General features: G+C 43.8%; 1 protein-coding gene across 1 annotated transcript in view; it reads left to right on the plus strand.

The window, feature by feature from the left end:
• Positions 1-25,748, plus strand: part of AK9 (adenylate kinase 9) — a 155,146-nt gene that overhangs the window by 61,691 nt on the left and 67,707 nt on the right. The window contains exons 16-20 of the mRNA XM_034765894.1: positions 8,632-8,706; positions 9,859-10,013; positions 11,841-11,997; positions 15,206-15,320; positions 15,844-15,920. Coding sequence (XP_034621785.1) covers positions 8,632-8,706; positions 9,859-10,013; positions 11,841-11,997; positions 15,206-15,320; positions 15,844-15,920 — 579 coding nt within the window. The remainder of the gene's footprint in view (positions 1-8,631; positions 8,707-9,858; positions 10,014-11,840; positions 11,998-15,205; positions 15,321-15,843; positions 15,921-25,748) is intronic.

Genomic DNA, 25,748 nt, shown 5'->3' on the forward strand with positions numbered 1-25,748 from the left:
TCCACTGCTTTGACTACTATCTCTCAGCCATCAACCTTTAGACAACAGATTTGAAACCTTGGTCGAGGGCTCGAGAATCCCATCTCTCTCAATGCTGACACCATCTACAACTGGCAAGACTTTTGGAAATTGCCTACTTCCATTCTACCCAATCTGTACATTACCATGGACAGATGGGTAGAAATAATCAAATGGTTACTCCATCCCCCTTACCTCCAAACCCCCTACCTATCCCCCTTCACTGTCCCTCTTCAGGGACCCTTCTCACGAACATCTTCTGTGAGAAGAGGTAAACCATCTCATATCTCTGGGAACAGTAGAACCCATACCAACCAAGTACAGAGGGAAGGGGTTCTGTTCCCACTACTTTCTCACACAGAAAAAAACAGGAGGTTGGAGACCTATTCTCAATCTCGGGTGACTCAACAAGTTTGTGAAAACACAGTGATTCAGAATGATCACACTAAGCACCATAATACCAGCATTAGAGATCGGGGACTGGTTCTCAACCCTCAACCTCCAGGATGCATACTTTCATATATCCATCCATTCCTCCCATCGGAAATTCCTACAGTTTACAATAGCACAGGACCATTTCCAGTACAACATTCTACCCTTCAGCCTTTCCACTACGCCTTGGGTATTTTCAAAGGTACTAGCCGTAGTAGCTGCCTATCTACTCGGAGAGGGAATCCTGATATTCCCCTACTTAGATGACTGTCTGCTGAAAGCATCAACACTGCACATAGCTACAGCCACCACCCAATGTACAATAAATATGTTCACCACCTTAGGACTTCACATAAGCATACAAAATTATATTCTAATACCTGTCCAATGCCTGGAATTCATTGGAGCAGACCTCAACTCCCTTGAAGCAACTGCCTCCCTACCAACAAAACACTTTCTGACTTTAACTGCCTTGATCTCAACAGTGCAAAACAGCCCACAAGTGTCTGACAGAACTTGCATACAAATCCTAGGCTACGTGGCTGCCACAACCTTCATTGTCCGACATGCAAGACTACACATGCAGTATCTACAAGCCTGGCTCTGGACAAATTATGTCCCACATAGGCACAACATAAACAAGCTCATCATCATGCCCAATACAGTCTAGGATTCCCTTTTAAGGTTGACCAAGCCAGACAATGTCAGCGGGGGGGTGCCATTCCTACAGAATCCACCATCGCTCACCATCGCCATGGACGCTTCCCTCCTAGGCTGGGGGGCACATCTGAAAACACACTCTATACAGGGCCAGTGGTCTACGGCAGAGTCCCATCTTCATATCAACCAGCTGGAACTACAAGCTGTTCTCCCTTCCTACCACTAATCAAAAACAAAACAGTACAGATTTTTACAGACAATGTAGCTTGTATGTTCTACATAAACAGATAAGGGGGAGTGCGATTGCACTCCTTATGTGTAGAAGCCATGCGTCTTTGGCAATGATGCATCAAACATAATGTCCATGTTATAGCATCATACCTACCTGGCTGCCGGAACATCATGGCAGATACCCTGAGCAGGAAGTTTTATCGAGACCACGAATGGGAGTTGAATACGTGGGTAATCCTAGATATTTTTCAGATGTGGGGGTACCCAACAATAGACCTCTTTGCAACCACATAAAACCCCAAATGCCTCCATTCTGCTCCAGAGCAGGACTTGGTTGACACTGTCTAGGCGATGCCTTCCTCATCAAGTGAAATGCTCCCCTCCTATACACTTTTCCTTGCACCCCTCTCCCATGTACTCCGCAAGATAAAACCAGACTGATCCAGAGTGATCCTAATAACCCCCACATAGATGCAACAAACGTGGTACCCTTATCTTCTCCACATGGCAGTCTGTCCACCACACACACTCCTACTTCTGCCTTGGCTTCTATCGCAGGACACAGGTCGCGTCATCCATCCGGATCCCCAAAGACTTCATCTCAAAGCCTGGTTACTACATGGCTCTCAGAATCTGAAATGACATGTTCCTCAGAGGTACAAAACATTATTAAACAGCCATAGGACAACTACCCCGACTCACATACGTACATAAGTGGAAGCGATTTGACTCATGGTGCCAACGCAAACAGACTACATCTCTGTCAGCCCCCTTACCTCTTATTTTAGATTACTTACTGGAACTCAAACAAACGGGCCTCTCCATGAGTTCGATCCATGTACATCTGTCAGCCTTCATGACATTTCATCATAAAGTTGATGGATTCTCTGTTTTCACGCATCCGCTTACTAAATGTTTCCTAAACTGTCTCTCCACCTCCTGTCCAGAAGTTAGGAACCCTAACCCGCCATGGGACCTCAACTTAGTCCTCCACACCCTCACCGGCCCCCTTTTGAGCCCATGGCTACATGCTCCTTACTACACCTCTCTATGAAGGTTGCATTCCTAGTGACCATTATATCTGCCAGGAGAGTGTGGGAACTAGCAACTCTCATGACAGACCCACCTTATACAATCCTTTTCAAAGATAATGTATCTTTCAGACCACATACTAAGTTTTTACCTAAGGTTGTCTCATCCTTTCAATTAACCAACCTACATACTGTGACAGGGTCAGGCCAGATGGCTACAGAAGAGTGATAGAAGGCAGATATATTAGTTCCAGATTAAGTAGATCCCTTTTCCCTGGGTAAAGTAACAAGGGCAGTTCCAGAACAAGCAGGAACTTGCTGGAACCAGTTAAGGCAGGCAGGCTAATTAGGACACCTGGAGCCAATGAAGAAGAAGCTGCTAGAATCAATTAGGACAGACTGGCTAATCAGGACACCTGGTATAAAAAGGCTCTCACTCCAGTTAGTGAGGTGTGTGCGTACGGAGCTGGGAGTGAGAGGACGTGCTGCTGGAGGACTGAGGAGTACAAGCATTAACAGACATCAGAAGGAAGATCCTATGGTGAGGATAAAGAAGGTGTTGGGAGGAGGCTATGGGGAAGTAGCCCAGGGAGTTGTAGCTGTCGTGCAGCTGTTCCAGGAGGCACTCTAGACAGCTGCAGTCCATAGGGCCCTGGGCTGGAACCCGGATTAGAGGGCGGGACCGGGTTCCCCCCAAACCTCCCAATTGACCTAGACGGTGGGTTCTACCAGAGGGGAATGTCTCTGGGCTGTTCCCCAACCCACATGGTGAATCTCTGAGGCAAGAAAAATCCGCCAATAAGCACAGACCCACCAAGATAGAGGAGGAACTTTGTCACAATACTTACCAACATTTTTTCCGAAACCACATACGGACAGACGACAATCTAGACTACATTCATTGGATGTCTACAAGGCTATAGCCTTTTAGATCCATAGAACAAAATCTTTTTGCAAGTCTCCAAAACTGTTCATTTCAATCACCAAACGATCAAAAGGCAACACCATTTCCAAACAACGGCTATCCAAATGGATATCAGACTGTATCAAACTGTGTTATCTCCAACATGACGACAACCCACTACGGGGATCCGTACTCACTCTACCAAAAGTCTATCAGCCTCCATAGCATTTCTCAACAATTTTCCCATTGCAGAAATTTGTAGGTCCGCAACTTAGACCTCATCACACACATTTACACAGCACTATGGGATGCAACAACATGCATCTTTTGATACCCTGTTTGGTCACACAGACTTTCAAAGCCCCCTCCTTCCATCGAAGGAGCACCCACAGGGACACTACTTCCATCGAAGGAGCACCCACAGGGACACTACTTGAAGAAGAAGAGAAAGTTACTTACCTTGTGCAGTAACGGAGGTTCTTCAAGATGTGTCCCCCTGTGGGTGCTCCACTACCCTCTCTCCTCCCCTCTGCTTTGGAGTTCTATCACCAGACTGCAAAAGAGAAGGAATGGGGGCGGGTGTTGGTCACACAGCACCAGTTAACTGCCTGAACCAGCACAAGATGGGGACTGTGCATGTGCGACCCAACCAGGCACTACTACCATAAATCTCTGGTTACGAGTGCAGGGACGCATCAACACCTAAAGTGGAGCACCTACAGGGACACACATCTAGAAGAATCTCCATTACTGCACAAGGCGAATAACTCTCTCTTCCTTATCTGGACGACTGCCTAGTAAGATGCCAGACCAAGTCTCAGGTACTCTCCAACGTAGACATTATTCAAACCACTTTTGATGTGTTGGCACTTCTAATCAGTACAGAGAAATCCATCCTTGTTCAAAGAATAGAATTCATAGGGCAATCCTGGACTCTACAAAGACCTGGGCTTTCCTGTTAGAGCCATGGTTCTAAACAATGCAGGTCATTGTTCTAGATCTAAAGGTACACCCTGTTACCATAGTTTGGAACTGCCTCAAACTTCTAGGACACATGGCAGCATGCATTTACATGGTGCAGCATGCCAGACTACACCTCAGAGATCTACAGAGTTGGATAGTCTCAGTGTACTCACTGGCCTGTCAACATATACTCATGGTGGTTCAAGTACCTGCTCAGGTCTTGTCTTCCCTGGACTGCTGGTAGAACCTATGAATGTTTGCGAGAGAGTTCCCTTTGCCCTTCCTCAGCAGACTCTCACCCTAGTCACAAGATGCATTAGATCTAGGTTGGGGAGCTCACTCAGGTCCCATTTGGAGTCAAGGCCTTTGGTCTTCCCAGGATCTAAGTCTCCATATAAATATCAGGGAGCTCCAGGCCATCCATCTGGCTTGCATGGTGTTCCTTCCACATATCAGGTAGTGGAATTTGCTGGTACTCTTAGAGCATACAGCAGTTTATCAACCATGTAAACAAGCAATGGGTGGGGGAAGGGTGTCGATCGACAAAGTTATGCCAGGAGGCAATCCTTTGGAATTTCTGCATTGCCAGTTCCATCAACCTGAAAGCTGCTTATCTTCTGGAAGTTCAAAATACTCTGGCAGGCTGCCTGAGCAGGTTTTTCGCAGGTTACCATGAATGGTCCAGTTCCATTTTCCAGTGGTGGAGAACTCCCCTAGCGGACCTATTTGCAACAAGAGAAAACAAAAAATGTGTTGGATTTTGTTTTGTTTTTTTTTCTCCCATGTGGGTCACAGCCTGGGTTTGCTGACAGATGCTTTCCTCCTGCCCTGGTCAAAAGTCCTGGTGTATGCCTTCCCTCCATTCTGCTCCTGCCCAAAATCTTATCCAAAGTCAAGCAAGATTCCACTCACCTTATTCTTAACTCATTGGTTTTCAACTCTACTAACCTATCCATCAGACTTCCACTGTTGCTCCCGAGAAACATGGATGTGATCTCCCCGGACCACAGCCCACCTCCTTCATCCCAACCTTCACGCCTGCTGCCTGACAGCAGGATGCGTCATGGCTGACAAACTCAGAACAAGTTTACTCTAAGAGGATGCAGGAAGTGTGACTAAATAGCAGGATACATTCAACTTGCCTTTCTAAATGGAAGACATTCTGCATCTGGTCCATACAAAGAGGCATCCTCCCAGCTCAAACTCTGATTTGCCGTATCTTGGACTATTTGTAGTTTTTGAAAGAGCTAATCCTCGCTCTTAGTTCCATCCGAGTCCATCTGGCAGCTGTTTGTTTTCCACCCTACTGTGGATAACTGATCAACTTTTTCAAATCCTTTGCCCATCAGACTTCTAAAGGATTTGCTCATATTATACCCTCAGGTTCATTGCCTGGTTCCACATAGGGGTTTGAATTTAGTGCTTGCTAAGTTGATGGGTCCCCCTTCTAAGTTGCTAGTGAGTTATTCTCTGTTACACCTGTCTCTGAAGGTGGCTTTCAGTTGCTATAACCTCACCCAGGAGAGTAGAGGAGCTGCAGGCTTTAGTATCAGAGCTTCCCTATACAATTTTCTTTAGGGACAAGGTTTTCTTTTGACCTCACCCTAAATTCTTGTCTAAAGTGGTTTCCAAATATCACATGAATCAAGTGATTTTTTTTTTAACCAACCTTCTTTCCAAAGCTGCATTCAAGTAAAGAAGGAAAAACTCCATATTCTAGATGTTAGAAGAGTTTTGCTTCTTACCAGGATCGGACTAGAGCATTCAGGTCTTCATCTCAACTCTTCATCGTGATTTCAGATAGAGTAAAGAGCCACCCAGTCTCCACCCAGAGGATCTCTGCCTAGACTTTCATCTGTATTGGTTTATGCTACCAATTGACTGATGTTGCACCTCCGAGTAAACTGATGGGCAATTTGACCAGGTCTCAGGTGACTTCTGCAGTCTTTCTCACTTACATTCCCATTCTGGATAGCTGTAGGATAGCAACCTGGTGGCAACCTGGTCATCACTCCATACATTTGCTTCTCACTATGCCATCTCTCATTAGTCTAAAGACAATGCCAGATTTGTACGAGTGTTGCTACAATCCTTCTTCAAGTAGACTCCAAGCCCACTTCCAATTCGAACTGCATAGAGTCACCTACTGTGGAATGGAAATGTGCAATCACTTGAAGGAAAAACTGTTATCTACTTTTCCATAACTTGTTCTTCAAGATATGTTGCACATGTCCATTTCACAACCTGTCCTCCTTCCCCTCTCTATTGGAGTCTTTCCATTGGGAACTGACAGAGTCTGGAGGCAACATTGCCCTTTATATCTGCGTGCAATGATGTCAGGGACCAGAGGGCGCTCGCGCTTCCCCAGTGGGTACTGCTGAAGGGAAATTCTCTGATAACTGTGCACAAGTTGCATGCACACCTACAGTGGAATAGACATGTTCAACACATCTTGAAGAACAGCAGTTATGGAAAGGTAGGTAACTATTTTTTCCCCTAGGCATTTAGCATTCTAAAGGGCCTTTGTCAGTTGCTTATAACTTACTAAAACTTTAATCTTTTGGTTTTATTATTTTTCATGTCTGGTTTATGATTGAGAATGAAATGCTTCTGAAACTTTGAGCCTAAATGGTTCGGCAGCTTTTGAGACTGAAGAGACAGTGGGCGGGTGTGGGAGGAATACACCTTTGGATGTTATAAACATTTTTTTAAATTATTTTTCATTATTTTTAACTCTCCTCATTGAGGTGCTAGAACTTGAAATTTGTCAGGGACAGAATCCCTAGATTGGACATGTTTCTGGGTAGCCTAGTCAAAATCTACTATGTTTTTTTAAATTCTCAAAACTTGACAAGTTGTGAGCATTTAAAAAACATGATTGAAACATGCCTTCAATGTTTTAATAACCAGAGTTTTTAAATAACTTCATTCTCTGCCCATGTTCTCTTGGTATGGCACATGAGCACAACAAAGCTGGGTGGAATTTTAGCCTGTACTATACACTTTTGAAAAACATTGTCCAATTCAAAGTACAAGTAAATATTGAACAAGGAAAGTCTCCCTAACTCATTGTATACAAAGGAGCACATGATGGACCATGAATCCAAACCAACTCCCATTGAAGAATTAGAATGACTTTCATTGATTTGAGCAGTCTTTGAGTGGAGCTCCATGTGATTGAGTCAATGTTGTGTTAGAAACCTAACTTTTTGGATTTCTGGATTTTGTGTGACTTATTTCTCGATCATAATATTTTATTGATTTATTTTTTTTCATTTGCTATAATACATAGGCAGCCAAGTTAATTCCTAGTATAACTCCAATATTTCAGTGGAATTAGACCAATTTGGCCCATTTTTCCTGTATCACTGAAAGACATTACAATATGATGAAATATCCAGTTGAATATGCTAGGTGGGAGCTTGTGGTAGACTGTTGGAAGAATGTTTAGTGGATGATCTCTCTGTGAACACTTTGTGGAAAAACTTGAAAAATAATTTTTCAAATGCATAATCATGGCCCTTCAGACTCCACACCCACATAATTTGCCACAGAATTCATCCCTAACTGCAGAGTTGTGATTCAGAATCTGAGTTTCCTTTAAAAAAAATCATATTTCCAGACCTCATGGTTGGGAAGAAAAGCTTGAAAAATGTGAACCATGTATAAACAGGTGCAGTGGAGCCTTCCTTAGTTTTTCAGCCAGTCTGAAACAATAAATTTGAGTGACGTGAACTGTCTCACACATTTTAATGTTAACTTTTAAACCTAAAGATGACCTATAACATATTAAAAACTGAAAATATTGGAACACTGTAAAAAAGCAACCCTGAATTCCGTATCAAAATAAATAACATAAAAGCTACTGTACTGACTGGACTATTCTTTTTTTAATATTTAATTCAATAAAACTCACAAATTTAAAAATGTATTTGAAACTGTTACACAACTTTCACCAGAACACTACAGCATCTAGAAACTTTGCGGCACAATTTAGGTCCATCGTACCACAAAGTATATGGCACTGCATACAAAATATTAAGCAGTATTGTTTCCATGTTAGCAATGTCATGGAAATGCAATTCTACCATTATACATAGCCATCACTTGAAGCTCACAAACCCCTTGGTAAATTGTGCAAGAGTTGCCAATTACAAAATTAATCCATAAACTGAATTATATTAAAATATAATTTGAACTATAATAATCAAGTTTAACATTATTCTTGAAGTACTGGTATTATGATTGTAATATGCTGGTTATTGTGTAACATAGACATCCCTACAAAGGAAATGCAAATTTACCTAAACGTATTATTTCTATTTTTTGACAAAAATGTATTTTCCTTTAATCATCATATTATTTTAATGTTATGATATTTGATAACTATAGTGGATACTAAAGACACCACTGAGGATACTTCCACGTCCAGAACCGATGGAGAAGGAACCACAGAAGAACTAAATGGTACTAATATTTTTAATTATTATAATTGTCTGTTTTCCAGTGTACAAATGAGACAGACATCTTCTCCGGACCAAAGAGATTATAATTTAATGCAGATATAGCTTGATAATGTTTAGATCTCTGTGGGACAAAAATTAAACACTGACAAATAATGAAAAATCTTGATATAATTAGATTTCCAAATGCGAGTTCGACATTTTTGTCAAATGGAACCGTTCACACAATACATCATGCATTTTATAAAGTAACTCCACAGTATATTTTTGTTACTATTTTAACAACAAGGCATATGGAAAAATTAATTATCTTGAAATCCTCATATATTGAAATAGTTAAATATTTTAGGATCTTTATTCCTGTTGTACAATAAATGAATGATTGATTAGCACAGTGCATTCAATGTGAGTAATTGACTTACACATCTTTGGGAATATAGACTTCATAGTTCATAGCAAGGGTAGTCAATAGGCGGACCGCGGGCCAAATCTGGATTGTCAGCCACTTTTGAACAGACCCTGAAATTTTTATTTACTTATTAACTATTATTATCATTATTATTTTCTCTGGAGTCTGGACCTTGACTATATCTTGACCAAGACATTTTGACCTCAACGAAAAATAATCTACTACCCCTGATGAGGTGCCACCTTGCGTTATGATTTGTTATTTCTAACATACTATACTGGGTCATAGCAGGTTAACACTTTGACTAGGAAACCCACAAGAGAAGCTCTGAGGGTGCTAAAGGAAGTGGTAGTGATGATTCAGTTGGTATCACTTTTCTCCCTGAGTCAATATTGAACTAATGCCCCTTCTAGTGTTAGGGGTCATTGTGCTGTGTAAGAGGTTATCTTTTGAATGAGACATAAAATCAAGGTCTTCAGTTGTCATTATTAAATAATTAAATACATTTAGAGGGAATATTCTTCAATTCATGTTGTGTAACTTCTTCAAAACTGTTGTGTAGTGTTGCTGCATTCCACCTCAGAATTGGCTGTATTTTGGAGGTCATTTAAATGACTCCTGTTTATAGGATATACACACTAATTTGTAAAATCCGTAAAATGCTTAACCATTTAGATGAAAAACACTGTGTAAAATGTAAGATATTAGCAATCTTTATTATTAATTAATTCCTTGCAAACACAATAGAAGATACATCAATAAATACATCAGAGTCAGAGGTAACTGCTGATCACCCAGAAGTTCAAGCTTTGGTAGAAGAAGCTGTAAAAATTGCAGCACAATCTCCAATAATGCTACCGGCTGAAGTATATCCTGAAGTATTAGAGAAAGCTATTACAGAGGTAAAAATACCAGTACCAAAACATTCAAATATTATTTCTAAGAGTTCCTTGTAATATTTTATGTATTCTCTTGCAACATTTACTTTTCAGATTGTTCATTTGAATTGTGAATCTAGTATACTTCACGTTATATAGTCACAGGGCAGGTCTTCACTACGGGGGAGGGGACACTTCATGGAAGATGCTTTGGGGGAAATTGAGGTCTGGGAGTATGTCTGGGGTCACTTCTGCATAAGATAACTGGGTAATAGAGATTAGAGTTGGGCTGTTGTGTTGTAGGCAGAATGCTGGGGTCAGAGTATTGAATCACAGCTGCAAAGCACACGAACACTTCAGAGGACTTTATACTTGTCTGCTGGCTGTTGGTATCTGGGTTGTGAGGCACAGCAGCAAAGGATTTAAGGCATGCAGGGTTACAGGGCAGGTGGTGACACAACCATTCACTGGTCTGGATTCCACATTCTTTGTACCTAGATGCATTAAATACATCCAAATGCAAGGTTATGCATTTTCTTTTCTCAAAAGAGTAATGCTCATTCCACTTAAGCTACCACAGCTTTTAAAGTGTAACTACCATTTTGTCAATCTTGGAAATCTGCAAAACTGTAAACAAAGTTCAGTTTACATTTTTTGTGAGCAGTATTAGACTCTGAAGATAGGTCAGATGCCTGCCTCAGAAGTAGTTATGCAGTTTCTTCTTAATTTGGGATATATTTCAGCTCCCCTTCAAGTAATCTTGCTTAATAAACTTCAGAAGTAGAGACCCTGATGAAGGAGAAAACAATATTATTCACCTGTAACTGAAGTTATTGGTGACTTAGCTCTCTTATCCACAGTCACCCTCTCTCTAATTCTTTGGAATTCTGCTTCTGATCAAGCAGTTAGGGACTGTGGGAGTGGGCCTTCCCTTTCAGATGTTGTGTAGGTAGGTACCCTACTGTATCCACAATATGGTTTGTGTGTCTACAATATGGCTCTAACATGGGGTGCTCTGGAAGCAATATACTTGAAGGGCCCTAATGAGAGCAAAAGAGCATGAATGCATCTGCTGTCATGGTTGAATTTGGTAGGATCTCCCAACATACAGTGCTAACTTCAGATCTGGTGAAAAATCAGTGCTGTTTTACAGCTGGTCTGAATTTTCCCTGATATCTGAAGATTCCTAGAAAGGAGTAGGTTTATTAGATGTGCATTGATCTTTACCTGACATGGTTTAATGCCACAGATTAGCCCTTGAGGGAGAAGCAAGGGTACCCTTGTACGAAAAGAACTGAAACACAGACAAACACATTATTTGAAAAGAATGTATTATTTTTTTCTGAGCAGGGAAGAAGAAAAATTTACTGTAGTCCCCAATAGCTACTGCTGTAACAGAATGGCTTAAACCCTGTTTGTTTCTTTATGAGCATCTGAAGAGTCCAGAGAAGTGCTTAAAAAGTCACTAGGATGTGTTTCAAAGCTGTATAATGGTCTACATATTTCATATGACCAGAGGCTTATACAAGGGTCTTTATTTTAGATTTGTTAGCCAGTTTGTAACTTATTCCTGAGACATGAATCTAAGTTCTCTGTAGTTATTTTTGGAAACTACAGTGTATTTTTATACATTCATCTCCATTTGTTCTGTTATATTCTTTCTTCATTCAGACACATAAGTTACAAATCTCTTCTATAACTAATAAAAAGACCCTTTATTGGAAAGAAAAATGACATTAAACAGGTTAATACAATGCAGAAAGAATTTGTATTGTCTGTTTTTCTAAACAATTCACTGATCTTGTATTTATATCATTTTGTTTTACAACTAAATCCAACACTTTGTAACAGCTCACTAAGAAGAACAAAGACAGGTTTCCTGGGGCTCCAGAAAAAGGAGGATGGGTACTGGATAACTATCCTACAACATCAGAGCATTGGTTAGTCTTGTCAGAAAAAGGCCTCTTACCTGACACTGTCGTCTGTCTTAAGAATATAGAAAAAAATGGTTAGTAAATGTTTTAAAGCATAAAAATTAAAATCTTTTCCCAATTTTGATGTCTTTGTTTGAGGTATTGTTATAAGAAAATATCAGAGGGGTAGCCGTGTTAGTCTGAATCTGTAAAAAGCAACAGAGGGTCCTGTGGCACCTTTGAGACTAACAGAAGTATTGGGAGCATAAGATTTCGTGGGTAAGAACCTCACTTCTTCAGATGCAAATAATGGAAATCTCCAGAGGCAGGTATAAATCAGTATAGAGATAACGAGGTTAGTTCAATCAGGGAGGGTGAGGTACTCTGCTAGCAGGTGAGGTGTGAACACCAAGGGAGGAGAAACTGCTTCTGCATTCTCAAAACTACGATACCCACACAAGGAAATAAAGAAACAAATTAACAGAGCCAGACGTGTACCCAGAAGCCGCCTGCTACAAGACAGGCCCAGAAGAGAAACCAACAGAACTCACTGGCCATCACCTACAGTCCTCAGCTTAAACCTCTCCAACGCATCATCAGTGATCTACAACCCATCCTGGACAATGATCCCTCACTTTCACAGACCTTGGGAGGCAGGCCAGTCCTCGCCCACAGACAACCTGCCAACCTTAAGCATATTCTCACCAGCAACCACGCACCGCACCATAACAACTCTAACTCAGGAACCCACCCATGCAACAAGCCTCGATGCCAACTCTGCCCACATATCTACACCAGCAACACCATCACAGGACCTAACCAGATCAGCTACAACATCACCGGCTCATTCACCTGCACGTCCACCAATGTTATATATGCCAGGAATGCCCCTTTGCTATGTACATTGGCCAAACTGGACAGTCACTACACAAGAGGATAAATGGACACAAGTCAGATATCAGGAATGGCAGTATACAAAAACCTGTAGGGGAACACTTCAACCTCCCTGGCCACACAATAGCAGATGTAAAGGTAGCCATCATACAGCAAAAAAACTTCAGGACCAGACTGAGCTCCAGTTCATCTGCAAATTTGACACCATCAGATCAGGATTAAACAAAGACTGTGAATGGCTATCCAACTACAGAAACAGTTTCTCCTCCCTTGGTGTTCACACCTCAACTGCTAGCAGAGCACCTCACCCTCCCTGATTGAACTAACCTCGTTATCTCCATACTGATTTATACCTGCCTCTGGAGATTTCCATTACTTGCATCTGAAGAAGTGAGGTTCTTACCCACCACCAAAAACACTAGAGTTAACGATAAATGGTTCTTTAAAACCAATTCCATCAGATAAAAGATTCTTCTGATCCCAAAGGACCAACCACACACCCAGATCAATATATAATGCAGAAGTTACAGATGCAGGCATTATATACTGACACGGTATGTATGTGTATGTCAGTATGTGTCAGTATATAATGCCTGCATCTGTAACTTTCACTCTATGCATCCGAAGAAGTGAGGTTTTTACTCACGAAAGCTTATGCCCAAATAAATCTGTTAGTCTTTAAGGTGCCACCAGACTCCTTGTTGTTTTTGTAGAAGGAACCCTGTGTGTTTGGGTATGAGCAAGGTAATGTAGAGAAATCAAGAGATGGCTAAGGAACAAACTATGTAGTTTCTGGCTTTTTTATAGCTGTATTAGTGGATTATCCCCTTAACTATTTTAAATGTTTTGTTGATGTAAATGTTTACAAATTCTATGTCTGCTTTCCACTTGTATCTTCTAATAGAAATAATAGCCCACTTCTGCATTTCTAGAGCACTCTGAGTCATTGTATCATAGGCCACACCCTCAGTTGGTATAAATCCATGTTTCTCAAATGCGGCCACAGTGGCTGGATGCGGCCAACAGGGGCTTTTCTTGCCACCACAGCCTTCTGGCTGGTGATTGGGGAGGACAAAGCAGTGGCCCTCCCCTGGGCCACCAGGATGGGTTGGACTCTGCCTTCCTCTGGAGCCACAAATGCCAGAGGAACAGAAAGCTCGTGTGAGTTCCCCATCTTCCCTGGGGCAGTGAGGCTCAGGCTTCCTGCTCCAGCCCTGGGGTGATGGGTGGCAGGCTCCAGCCATGCAGCAGTGGGATCCGGCCATGGGCTCTGTCCCCCGGCCCCTCACACATCACCCCTGGTCCTTGCTGCCTCCCCTGGTCCCTCACCCATCCACCCCATCACCCCCAGCCGCCTCCCTACCCACCTCCCCATCCAAGGCTTAATTTGTCTCCTGGCTTGCCACGGCTGAGTAAATCTGCTGTGAAAAGTGATATTCATATGTTTGTTAATATCACTTTCTACTGCCTCCCAGCTAGCTAACAAGTCTACTGCTGTGAAAAGTAGAAGCAGGCTTACTAGCTAGCAAGTCTTAAAAAAAAAAAAAGAAACAACAACAAAAAAAAGACAACATGCAAAGCACCTTATTTGTGTTTCTATTCTGTTTGGGTCCAGAAAACAATAGAGACAACTGTATTATTTTTATTACTGAGTTTGCGCAAAAAAAAAAACCACACACACCACCCCAACACTTGCATAAATAAGTTACTATGATTTGGACATGCAAATGTGCATATGTATTAGTTTTTCCTAAAGTTAATTAAGCATTTTAGGAAAAACTGTCATAGCAGCCACCAGCAAGAGTAGGTGGCCACATTCTGAGGTCACCAAAAATTTTGTTGTGAGAATCCCTGAAATCAGCATAGCTCTATTTAATTCCTGCCAACGGTATATCCCTGTATCTGTTTGCCAAACCAAATGAATAACATGCAACTGCTCATGTGAATAAAGTTACTCATATGGATTAGAGCTTTGCAGAACTGAGGACATAAGTCTTTATTTCTGCATACTCTGCACCAGTAATATGGATTCTATATTTTTTTCATTTTTTAAAATTTTTGTCATTCTTAAACTATGGGCACACATACAAACTAGAAAAACAGCAATTTCAGTTTAAAATATGAGATATGCAAATGTAAAATTTCAATACTTATCCCCCCAACAGCCTTGCCATATCCCACACTCAAGTGATTAGGCTGTTGGCACGGAAAACAAAGCTTAACAATTTTCAAAAGTGGTATACCTGTCATTTAAATTGGCACACACTTCTTTTCTAAAATTTAAAAACGTCTCTCTAAGCTGTCAACTATTTGTAAAAGGGCTTTCATACCTTAAAAGCATACTCATTCTAATGAGATAGTTTTATATTATTGCCAAAAGTATATTATTCTTGTATAATTGTATTGCAGGAATATTTTTACTACGCAGACTGTACCTAACAAATAAAGATGAAATTAATTCTAAGATTTTGGAAAGACTTACAGATGAAGCATTAAAAAAGCAAAAAGAGGAGGAAGAAACAAGGTAAAATGTAACATGTGAATGCATAAAATATAAAAATAATAAAAAAATAATTTGATATAAGATAATATATTCTACAAGAACATGCACTGTTTTTATGGTCACACAAATTTCCACATCTATTTTACATTAAGGAGATCTGAACCTATATCCATTAACACAGTGCACTTAAAAAAAAAATTAAGAATAGTTCTGGTAGGTCCAAAGTCCTGCAATACATTGTTACCTTAGTGTTATCTGATGAATTCGAAACTCAGATAACCACATTTGGTGTGGGGAGATCCTCTAGCTAATATGTTTTCTTTGGTCCCCGTCATTTGTTTATTTGTCAAAATGATAACATCCAGGAAAGGACACAAATCATGATTGATTTTTATTTAGTAATGAATCACTTTGAAGATGCAGGCTTGCCAAACTGTATCTTAATATTGAACAGTATTTTCTGCATTTTCAATTGCATTTAATGTTTGAAACTTGTTTCAACCATATTTTATACAAATAAAGATACGGAATTTTCTAATTTCAGGAGAGAACTGCAAGAGGTGCTGAAATTAAAAGAAGAAAATCAGCAACCTGTAAAGCCTGCTGAAGACAAATATGAAAGCAAGTATCATCTGATATAAATTTAATAACACCTCTTGGGAATTGTTTCATTGTTTAAATTATTTTACAAATTGGGATTCAAACTTTACCCCCCATTTTTAGCCACTCAGCATCTGGGGGAGGGAGTACTTCACATTCCTCTCCACTGAACACCTTGACTAACTCAGGTATCAGTATTTTTGAGGAGGTCTGAGAGGATTACTCCCATTTGTCTCTTCCTGGTCTTCAAAAGCCCTACATTGTGATGGCCTTCTTTCAAAACAGCTGGAGATAGCTCAGAGCTTATCAGCACATCTGTGTTCATTGGCCAGAGGGAATATTCCCTCCCCCAGAGCTTTGTGGCAGAACTTTCACACCAGCTTGTGATATGTCTGAGGCCTGGTCTACACTACAGGGTTGGGTCGAATTTAGCTGCGTTAGGTCAATTTAAAAATGACTGTGTCCACACAACCAACCCCATTCCGTCGACTTAAAGGGTTCTTAAAATCGACTTCTGTACTGTTCGCTGACAAGGGGAGTAGCGCTAAAAATCGACTTTGCTGGGTCAAATTTGGGGTAGTGCGGACGCAAATCGACAGTATGGGCCTCTGGGAGCTATCCCAGAGTGCTCCATTATGACCGCTCTGGACAGCGCTTTGAACTCTGATGCACTAGCCAGGTACACAGGAAAAGCCCCGGGAACTTTTGAATTTAATTTCCTGTTTGGTCAGCGTAGCAAACTCAGCAGCACAGGTGACCATGCAGTCCCCCCACAGAATTGTAAAGCGTAGAATGTTTCTACGCTCCCCCTATCATCTCCGTCCCTGAGGCTATCGCAGATTAGAAGGCGAAAAAAACCGCACTCGTGATGACATGTTTTCCGAGCTCATGCAGTCCTCCCGCACTGATAGGGCACTGCTTAATGCATGTAGGCATTCAGTGATAGAGGCCAGGAAAAAATTAAGTGAGCGTGAAGAGTGGAGGCAGGACGCAATGCTGAGGCTAATGGGGGAGCAAACAGATATGATGAAGCGTCTGTTGGAGCTGCAGGAAAGCCAGCAAGACCACAGACCCCCACTGCATCCACTGTATAACCGCCTACCCTCCTCCCCATTTTCCATAGCCTCCTCACCCAGTCACCCAAGAACGCAGGGGGGAAGGCTCCGGGCACCCAGCCACTCCACTCCAGAGGATGGCCTAAGCAACAGAAGGCTGTCATTCAAACAGTTTGATTTTTAGTGTGGCTACAATAAACAATGTGGCCTTGTCCTTCCCTCCTCCCCACCCCACCTGGGCTACCTTGTCCGTTTATTAATTTATTGAGATTGCCACCATCAATAAAAGTTCTCTTTTTTATTTAAAAAAAATAGAATTTAAAAATAAATATCTACATTAACATTCGTGCAATTTAAAATCTAAATTATAACAGTCTGGTGTAGTGGGGCGCCACGCCGATGAGTCTTCGCTTCGCTACATCTGGAAACTAAAAATATGGTTTCTACAGCAACTGTAACTCAGCCACACTACACATATATTAAGGCATGAAAGTGATCAGAATATAAAATACTACCATACAGTACATATGGACTGAGTTACTTTTATTGAGGGAACCGTAAAGAGGTTACTTGCCTTACAGTAACTGGAGTTCTTAAAGATGCTTTTATCTGCTTGGATCCTAATGTAAGTGTGTGCATGCATAAGCCCAGAATATTTTACCAAGAAGTATCTATTGGAGCTGTGCATGTGCCCTATATGCCTTCATGCCCCCTGTAGCAAGGGTACATGCACAGCTCCAATAGATACTCAGTTCCTTCACCAATATGAAAAATCCAGGTAAGGACTCTGTATCAGTTGCAGAATTTCCCCAGGAGTGTCACTGTGCACATATAGAATTCATGTTTTGCAAAGAATTTTTTTTCCTCAGCAGAAATTACATTCTGCTGAAAAGTGCTGCAGTTACACCTTTTGTCCACCAGGGACACTATTGTCCCTAGACACGGATAGGAAAGAGAAGACGCTGCGTTCCTCACAGTGCCCTGCCCGTGGGGCCAGGTCAGGAGACATATATAGGGGAACGGACAATGTGGGGCACATGGAACTGCTGGGGGGGTCACAGAATGGGGTTCAGAAGGGCTAGTGGGGGGACAGATGGACAGGGGCTGAATAGCAGTGGAGGTGCAGGAACATAGGGGGATGGGGGGGACAAGGCATGCAGGGACAAAGGGGAAGGGGTGGCTGAGAGGGGGCAGGGACACATAGGGTTAGGGAGGGGGGAGTACAGAGACATGGGGGAGGGGTGGCTGAATGGGAGCACAGGGTCACATGGGGATGGGGGAGGAGGGAGGGATATATGGGGGATGGGTGCTGAATGGTGGTGCAGGGACACATGGGCCCAGGGCCAGATGTGCCTGACTGAATGAGAGAGGCTAGGGTCAGCCAGGGTCTGCATAGGGGGATCCCTAACAATCCCTCCCCACCAAAAACAAAACGGATCCATACTTTTCTTGCCCACACCCAACAACTCTCCCACTTCACATCCAGGCTCCTTCACAGCAATTACTTCCCTTTCCCTCAGCTCTTCCATTACCTCTGACTCCCCCAAGCCTTTGCACTGCTTCTAGGGGGTAGGGGAAATATGTTTCTATACTGTAGCAAGCAGGTCTGTTGAGGGAACTCCCTATTTTAGGAATATCTAGTATGGAACAGAATCTTTTAACTCTCATTCATGAGTAATGGAGCTTTTCCTGCTCAGCTGATCTGCCAAATAATTCTGGGTACCCAGGAGATGGAAAGCTATTAGCCCAACCCAATGTTGGATGCACCAGTCCCATAGGTATATTGATTCCTGACAGAAGGGGATAATCTCACTCCCCCTTGATTGTTTATATACTGTATAGGTGTATTGTCCTTTATGTTTTAGGAAGTGGGCCCCTGAAGGAGGGGCAGAAATGCCTTGGAGGTTAGACTAACAAACTTGAGCTTTTGTACATTTATGTGTAACCAAGACTCTGCCTTGGACTACTTACTCTGAATTTGAAGAAAACCCAAGTGTACCCCCCATCATAGCTTGGATATTGTGATGGGGCATGACTCACTGCTGTGGCACCTCCTGCTGGCTGTCCTGGGAATTAGCTTAGTCCACCCGTGCACCCTCCTCTGGTGACATCTTGCTGCCGTCATTTCTACTCCAGGATGCAAGTTGTCCCAACGACCACAGTCAGTTCTCCCCCCTTCCGGGGGAACCATAGTCCACTGTCCAGGCACTTCCTCAGTGGCCAATGGGGATGGGAGGGGGGCCAACCCGGGCCAACCCACTACTCCGGGTCACAGCCCAGGGACTCTGTAGATGGCAGCCACGTGCTGCATCCCCTCCAACCCCACAGTCTACTTCCCTGGGCCACTTTCCTGCAGCTCCAGCACCTTCTCCGCCCTTGTCTCAGGGCCTTAGCATGCCCACAGTCAGCCGGGAGCTCGCTCTCACTCCCTGATCCTGCCCAGCACTGCTCTGTCCAAGTTGCTAGCTGATCTCTACCTGTAATGCAACCAGTTCTCCTCCCTCCTCAGGCTTCAGGGTGTAACTGAACTACTCTGCCCTGCAGCTCTTCTTACATGGGCCTGCCTGGCCCTGATTGACTGCTCCTCATAGCCCTCACCAATTGGCTGTCTCCTGCACAGTCTCCCATCGGTCCTCCCAATTGGCTGCTTGTTGCACAGCCTCCCTAGGGTTTTATTAACCCTTTATGGGCTAGTGTGGGGCAGATGCCCCATCACAGATGCATTCAACACCAGAGGCTCAGAAGGGGGTGGAGGATGAAAGCAAATATACTGGCAAACATTCAGAGGGTCTGTCCACTAAAAGAGAGATGACAATACATACTGAGGATCTTCTATAAGTAAGTCCAAGTTGTGCCTGATTGACTGAAACTGACCTCATCCAACCTTATGAGAGGACAGAGGTTTAACCTTGAATACAGGGTCATGTTATGTCCATATTGCCATGTGCCCCAGCAAACTCAGGAACACTTTTATTGATTTTTTTGGATGGGAGAGGAGGTTTGAAATGATATGAGTCATACAAAATTGCCTTAGCTATCAACTCAGCCTTGACCCTTGGCTCTGGTCCCTAACTACCAACTCTGGCTTAACCTTCTCCAGCCCAACCATCTGTGTCTTTAACCACTAGACTTGTTTGCCCAAGCCTTAGTCCCTGACCTATGATGCCATAAAAGTAGAAACCAAGATACTTGAGACCTGTCCAAAGCATAAGATCTACAACAAGAGGGGCTCCTTTGTAAATTCCTTTCAGGAACCAAACAAAGAATGAAGAGAAAATCTAGAAGGATTTCTATTGCCATAAAATGAAGAAGATGCAGATGAGCAGAACTTCTCCATTAGTGGTACAGATTCCTGAGGTTTTCCCACAGAATGGGGAAGTCCAGACTCCAGTCTCTGAGACACCAATGCCAGTATCATAGAAGATGGTTGCAGGAAGATTTTCATAATCTGTACCCTTATTTCTGGTTTCGGAACAGACAGAGCCCACAGAAATTGGAGAAGTGTCTAGGAGAGGAGGCACTGGTTCTGGGGAAATGACTATGACCATAGAAGTTGTAAAAAGAGTCTGAGTTGCAATAGGAGTGGGTACCAGTGCAGTTGATACCAAGCTAAATTCAGTGTAGAAATCTCAGATGAAGGGACCTTCACAATAGAACATGGTACCGACAAATCAGTAACAGATAGTACCATTATCCCCAGTACTGAAGTAGCAGTGTTGGTCAATGAGGATTATCAACTTGGTACTGAAGCAGAATAGCAAATTTACATAATTCCTAAAGAGATATGGTGCTGATCTTTCTTAGAAGGAGTCAGCTTGGAAACATCAGAATGATGAGACTTAGATTTCTTCTTAACTGGTGAGATAGTGTTTGGCATCAAGCACTCTTTTGCCTGCCTTGAGCAGCAGGAGCCACTGACTGACCCGAGGATGATAAAAGGGAAGGCTAAGCATGATTTTAAGAAGCATGAAGTCTCTTAGAGCCAGAAGATCTACCAGCTCCCAAGTTCCAACATAACTTCTCTGGTAGCCAGAACATGGGTAGATACTAGTTCCAATACAGCAGATTGTTTTCATGGAAGAACTCCAGAGTCGGATACACTTTTCATTGATTTTTCCATAAGAAATACCTTTAAATGGGCATTGAGAGCTCTCTTAGGGAAAGATTTGAAATTTGAATGCTTTTCCACAGTATGCGACTTCCCTAAACAAAAGAGACATCTAACATGTCCATCATGCCTGGGCATAGCTGATTCGCAAATAAGGCAGATCTTTAAAACCCAGAGATCAAGACTAAGCCCATGATGTGCAGTCCAGTACCAAGGGGAAAATCAAAGAATTTTTTTTTTTATTTTTCCCCACTAGTCACCAAATATAATTTTAACTAATTAAAAAAAAAACAAAAACAAATAAAACCCCTGACCTAACCTGACCTAAGATACAACAAGGAAGCAGATGGACACTGTGTAGCTCTGTCATGCTGTCATGGGCAGTAAAAGGAACTGAGTGGTAGCTGGGGCTGTGCCCAGGGCCAGCTCTAGGCACCAGCAAAGCAAGCAGGTGCTTGGGGCGGCAAATTTGCAGGGGCGCAGGAATCCAGCATGGGAGCTGAGAACCAACAGGGAGCCCTGGGAGCTGTAGTTCCTTGGTTAGCTCCCTGCCTATAGAGCCAGCCCTGGAGCAGGGAAAGAACTACATTTCCCAGCATTCCCTCTGCCACAATTAACAGGAAAGGGAGGGGGAAGGAGTGTGGAACTGAAACCTCAAGCTGCAGCTTGCTGTAAATGGTAGGAACAGAGCCAGCTCTAGGTTTTTTGCTGCCTCCCCCAGCCCTGGGCTCCCCCCGCACCCCTGTGTTGCCCCAGCCTTGAACTCTCCCCTGCTCACACCCCCTGCTGCCCCAGCTTGGGCCCCCACCTGCATGCCCCTGCTGCCCCAGCCCTGGGCTCTCCCCCCACCCACATCTCCTGCCACCCCAGCCCTGGGCTCTCCCCCCACCCACATCTCCTGCCACCCCAGCCCTGGCTCCCACCCGCACCCCCTGCCGCCCCAGCCCTGGGCTCTCCCCCCACTCGCATCTCCTGCCACCCCAGCTCTGACCCCCACCTGCACCCCCTGCTGCCCCAGTCCTGGGCTCTCCCCCCACCCGCATCTCCTGCCACCCCAGCCCTGGACTCTCCCACCCACCCGCATCTCCTGCCACCCCAGCCCTGGACTCTTCTCCCCCTCCCCTGCACCCGCACTCCCTGCTGCCCCAGGTCTGGCCCCCACCTGCACCTCCTGCCGCCCCAGCCCTGGGCTGTCCCCCAAAGAAAGAATTGGGTAGACTAAATGGACATTGCACCTCTCTATCTGAAGCCTAGCAAGGCAGGTTCATGGATCCCACTAGAATTTAAATGAAAAGTAAGGGAGGGGAGGCTCAACTAGACTGGGCAGCTTTAGATACAGTACCAGGCACGTAGGAGGATTTACACTTCTGAGCCATGGAAGCAGAAATTGACTTTTCTTTTCCAGATTTAGCTAATATTCAGAAAGGGAATCTAGCACCTGCCTTCCAGATTTGAACACGCTCAAAATTCAGGAGTGCTCAAGCTCAATTTGGGCAGCTGTTACTTCATTTCTCCCAAATCAAATATACTGATCCACTGTAACTTGCTGTAGAAAAGTAGAATAAATTGAGCAAGAAATGCTTCCCAGTGGTTAGTAGGACTGGAATTGCTATTTTCAACAGCCAGTGCTTTTTATTATTTTTTTTTTAAGTTTTAGTTTTATTTGTTTAAAAGGAAGACAGTGATATTGCATTGGCAAATTCCCCATAGAAACAAAGAATGGAACAAAAGAATAATAAAGGCACCTCAACTTTTCCTCATTTATGCAGACAGTCTTATAATATGCATCCAGATAGCCTTCAATCACACAAGCTGAAAATTGTTCCACTTTACTGCAGTTCTGTAACCATATGGGAACCAATCCTGTCTATGTTCTGTGCACCTCCAAAATTCCTGCTGAATGACCCGCCCTGGGAGCAAGTTACCAGTGACCCAGGGCTAGGGCGGCAGGAGGGTGCAGTTGGGGGCAGGCAGCTAAAATGTTTTTTGCTTAGGGCAGCAAAAAACCTAGAGCTGGCCCTGGCTGCGCCACCCTTTATGCCCTTTCTGTAGGGGTGTAAAGGGGTACACTCACTGCAAGAGTGCTTCCTTCTGGCTGCTCTGGGACTTAACTCCCTCCAGGTCTGATTCCCTCTTCTGCCACTCATTCATGCACCCTGCTGCCTCCCTCTCTCCACTTTCTCTTCATGACTTGGCCCGTTGGCCAAGTCACTATAGTTCTCCCCTTCCAGGGTAGCAGAGTCCTATTGGACAACTGTCTGAGGCAGTCTTCTGCTCCACTGCCCAGGCTATGCCACTTCCCAAGTGGCTGGTAGAGGAACCCAGGCCCACCCTCTACTCTGGGTTCCAGTCCAGGGACCCATGACTAGCAACAGTGGCTCCATGACCCCGCTCCTACTTCCCTGGACTCCTTCCTGTATCTTCTAGCTCCCTTCTCTCTGGATTTACCAGATCAAACTCACTCCTCCCAGTGAGTAACTGCAGACTACTTACTCTCTAACTCCATAGTCCCCCAAACACCTCTCTTCTCCCAGGGAGTGATTGCAGACTACTTCCACTGCAGTTCCCTTCTATTGCCAACTTCATGGCTTTATATCAGTCCTGCTTGTTCTTTCTCAGCTGGGCTCCATCATCAATTTGATGTTCATATGCAGGCCTTCCCCCAGGTGCGGCCTATCAGGTTAATTACCCTAATTTAACCTGCTCTGCCTTGTGTGAGGTGGACCCCCCATAACAGGGGGCATGAAGACACATAGGACTCATGGGCAGCCCCAAAAGACACAGCTAGCTAAAAGATTCCAGACTTGCATGCACAAGGCAAAAATACCTACAGTGGGATCCATATGGATAAATACTTGAAGAACTTTGAATTTTCTGATTTTATTAATCTACAATTTTTTCTGTTTAATATACAGTACAATATATTTATGTTTTCAATTAACTGTAAAATTCAGGGAAGGAAGAATATAGTAATAGATTGAGTCAAGGTATGTCTACACTACGAAATTAGGTTGATTTTATAGAAGTCGATTTTTAGAAATTTATTTTATATAGTCAGTTGCGTATGTCCCCACTAAATGCATTAAGTTGGTGGAGTGCGTTCTCACTACCATGGCTAGCATTGACTTATGGAGCAGTGCACTGTGGGTAGCTATCCCACAGTTCCCGCAGTCTCCGCCGCCCATTGGAATTTTTGGTTAAGCTCCCAATGCCTAATGGGGCAAAAATATTGTCGCAGGTAGTTTTGGGTACACGTCATCAGTTGCCCCTCCCTCCGTGAAAGCAATGGCAGACAATCGTTTCACGCCTCTTTTTCCTGGGTTACCCATGCAGACGCCATACCACGGCAAGCATGGAGCCTGCTCAGCTCACCGTCACTGTTGCTGTTGTGGGCAAGTCTACTGTGGGGGCTGCTGTGATCCAAGTAGCCAATGCACTCATTGATGTTCTGTTATCAAGGGTAATGACTCTTGGAAATATGCGGGCCTTTTTAGATTTTAGGTGCATCGTATTCCTGTCCTTTGTTGCTGGTGAAGAAGTCTTGCAGCAGTACATTCCAGTCCTGTTGGCACTGTAACACCCCATAGCACTTCTGTAGCTGACACATGTAACAGCTCCAGGGCTCTTGCTCTTTTGCCTTGGCCAAGGTACCTTGCCCTACCAGGGCCTCCAAGTATTCAACACAGAAGCACCTGCAGCAGCTGGTATTGCTACACAGCAGCAGCTCCTTGCCTTCGCAGCAGACGGTGCAGTAACACTGGTACCCGTCCTCGTCGGACATGTAGCTTGGATGGGGGTTCTGGGAACGTTTTCTCTGCCCGGCTCCTAGCAACCTCCAGGGCATGGTTTATGACTCCACCACTTCCCCTGCAACTCTGCTCTCCTGCTCCCCAGCGATGAGCTTGGGGGATCCGTTCTGGTCCTCCTGGGTGCTGCTGGCAGACGTGGTACTGCTGCTCTGGGAGAACTCCTTGGAATCCTCCTCAGTGAGGTTGATCAGGGGCTCCTGGACAGACATGGCCATCCTCCTCTTAGAGCACTGATTGGGAGCCAGAGACTCCATGTCATTCTCTTCTTTAAGTTTCATCTCATGGAGATTCAGTCCTGCCTGGAATACCATGCGAGCTGGAGGCTTCTGCCTCAGGCTACTCTCCCAGCTGGCAGCACTGCACGGTCGCACCTACCCCAGCCTACCCCTTGCTCCCATGGCTCATGAAGACTGGACAGTAGTAAGGAGCAGTTCAACTATAGGCTGAACGAGTGCAGAATGGTGGTAGAATGTGCCTTTGGACGTTTAAAGGCTCGCTGACGCTGTTGGTCAGACCTCAGCGCAACAAACATTCCCATTGTTATTGCTGCTTGCTGTGTGCTCCATAATATCTGTGGGAGTAAGGGGGTGACGTTTATGGCGGGGTGGGAGGTTGAGGCAAAGGGCCTGGCGTCCGATTTTGAACAGCCAGACACCAGGATGATTAGAAGAGCACAGCAAGGTGTGTGGCGCATCAGAGAGGCTTTGAAAACCAGTTTCATGACTGGCCAGGCTTCGGTATGACAGTTGTGTGTGTTTCTCCTTGATGCAAACCTGCCCCTTTTGTTGATTTTAATTCCCTGTAAACCAACCACCCTCCCCCCTTCGAAATAAAGTAACTATTGTTTTGAAATCATGCATTCTTTATCTTTTTTTTT

The sequence above is a fragment of the Trachemys scripta genome, chromosome 3 (genome assembly GCF_013100865.1).
Source record: "Trachemys scripta elegans isolate TJP31775 chromosome 3, CAS_Tse_1.0, whole genome shotgun sequence".
In the NCBI taxonomy this organism is placed as follows: domain Eukaryota; kingdom Metazoa; phylum Chordata; order Testudines; family Emydidae; genus Trachemys; species Trachemys scripta.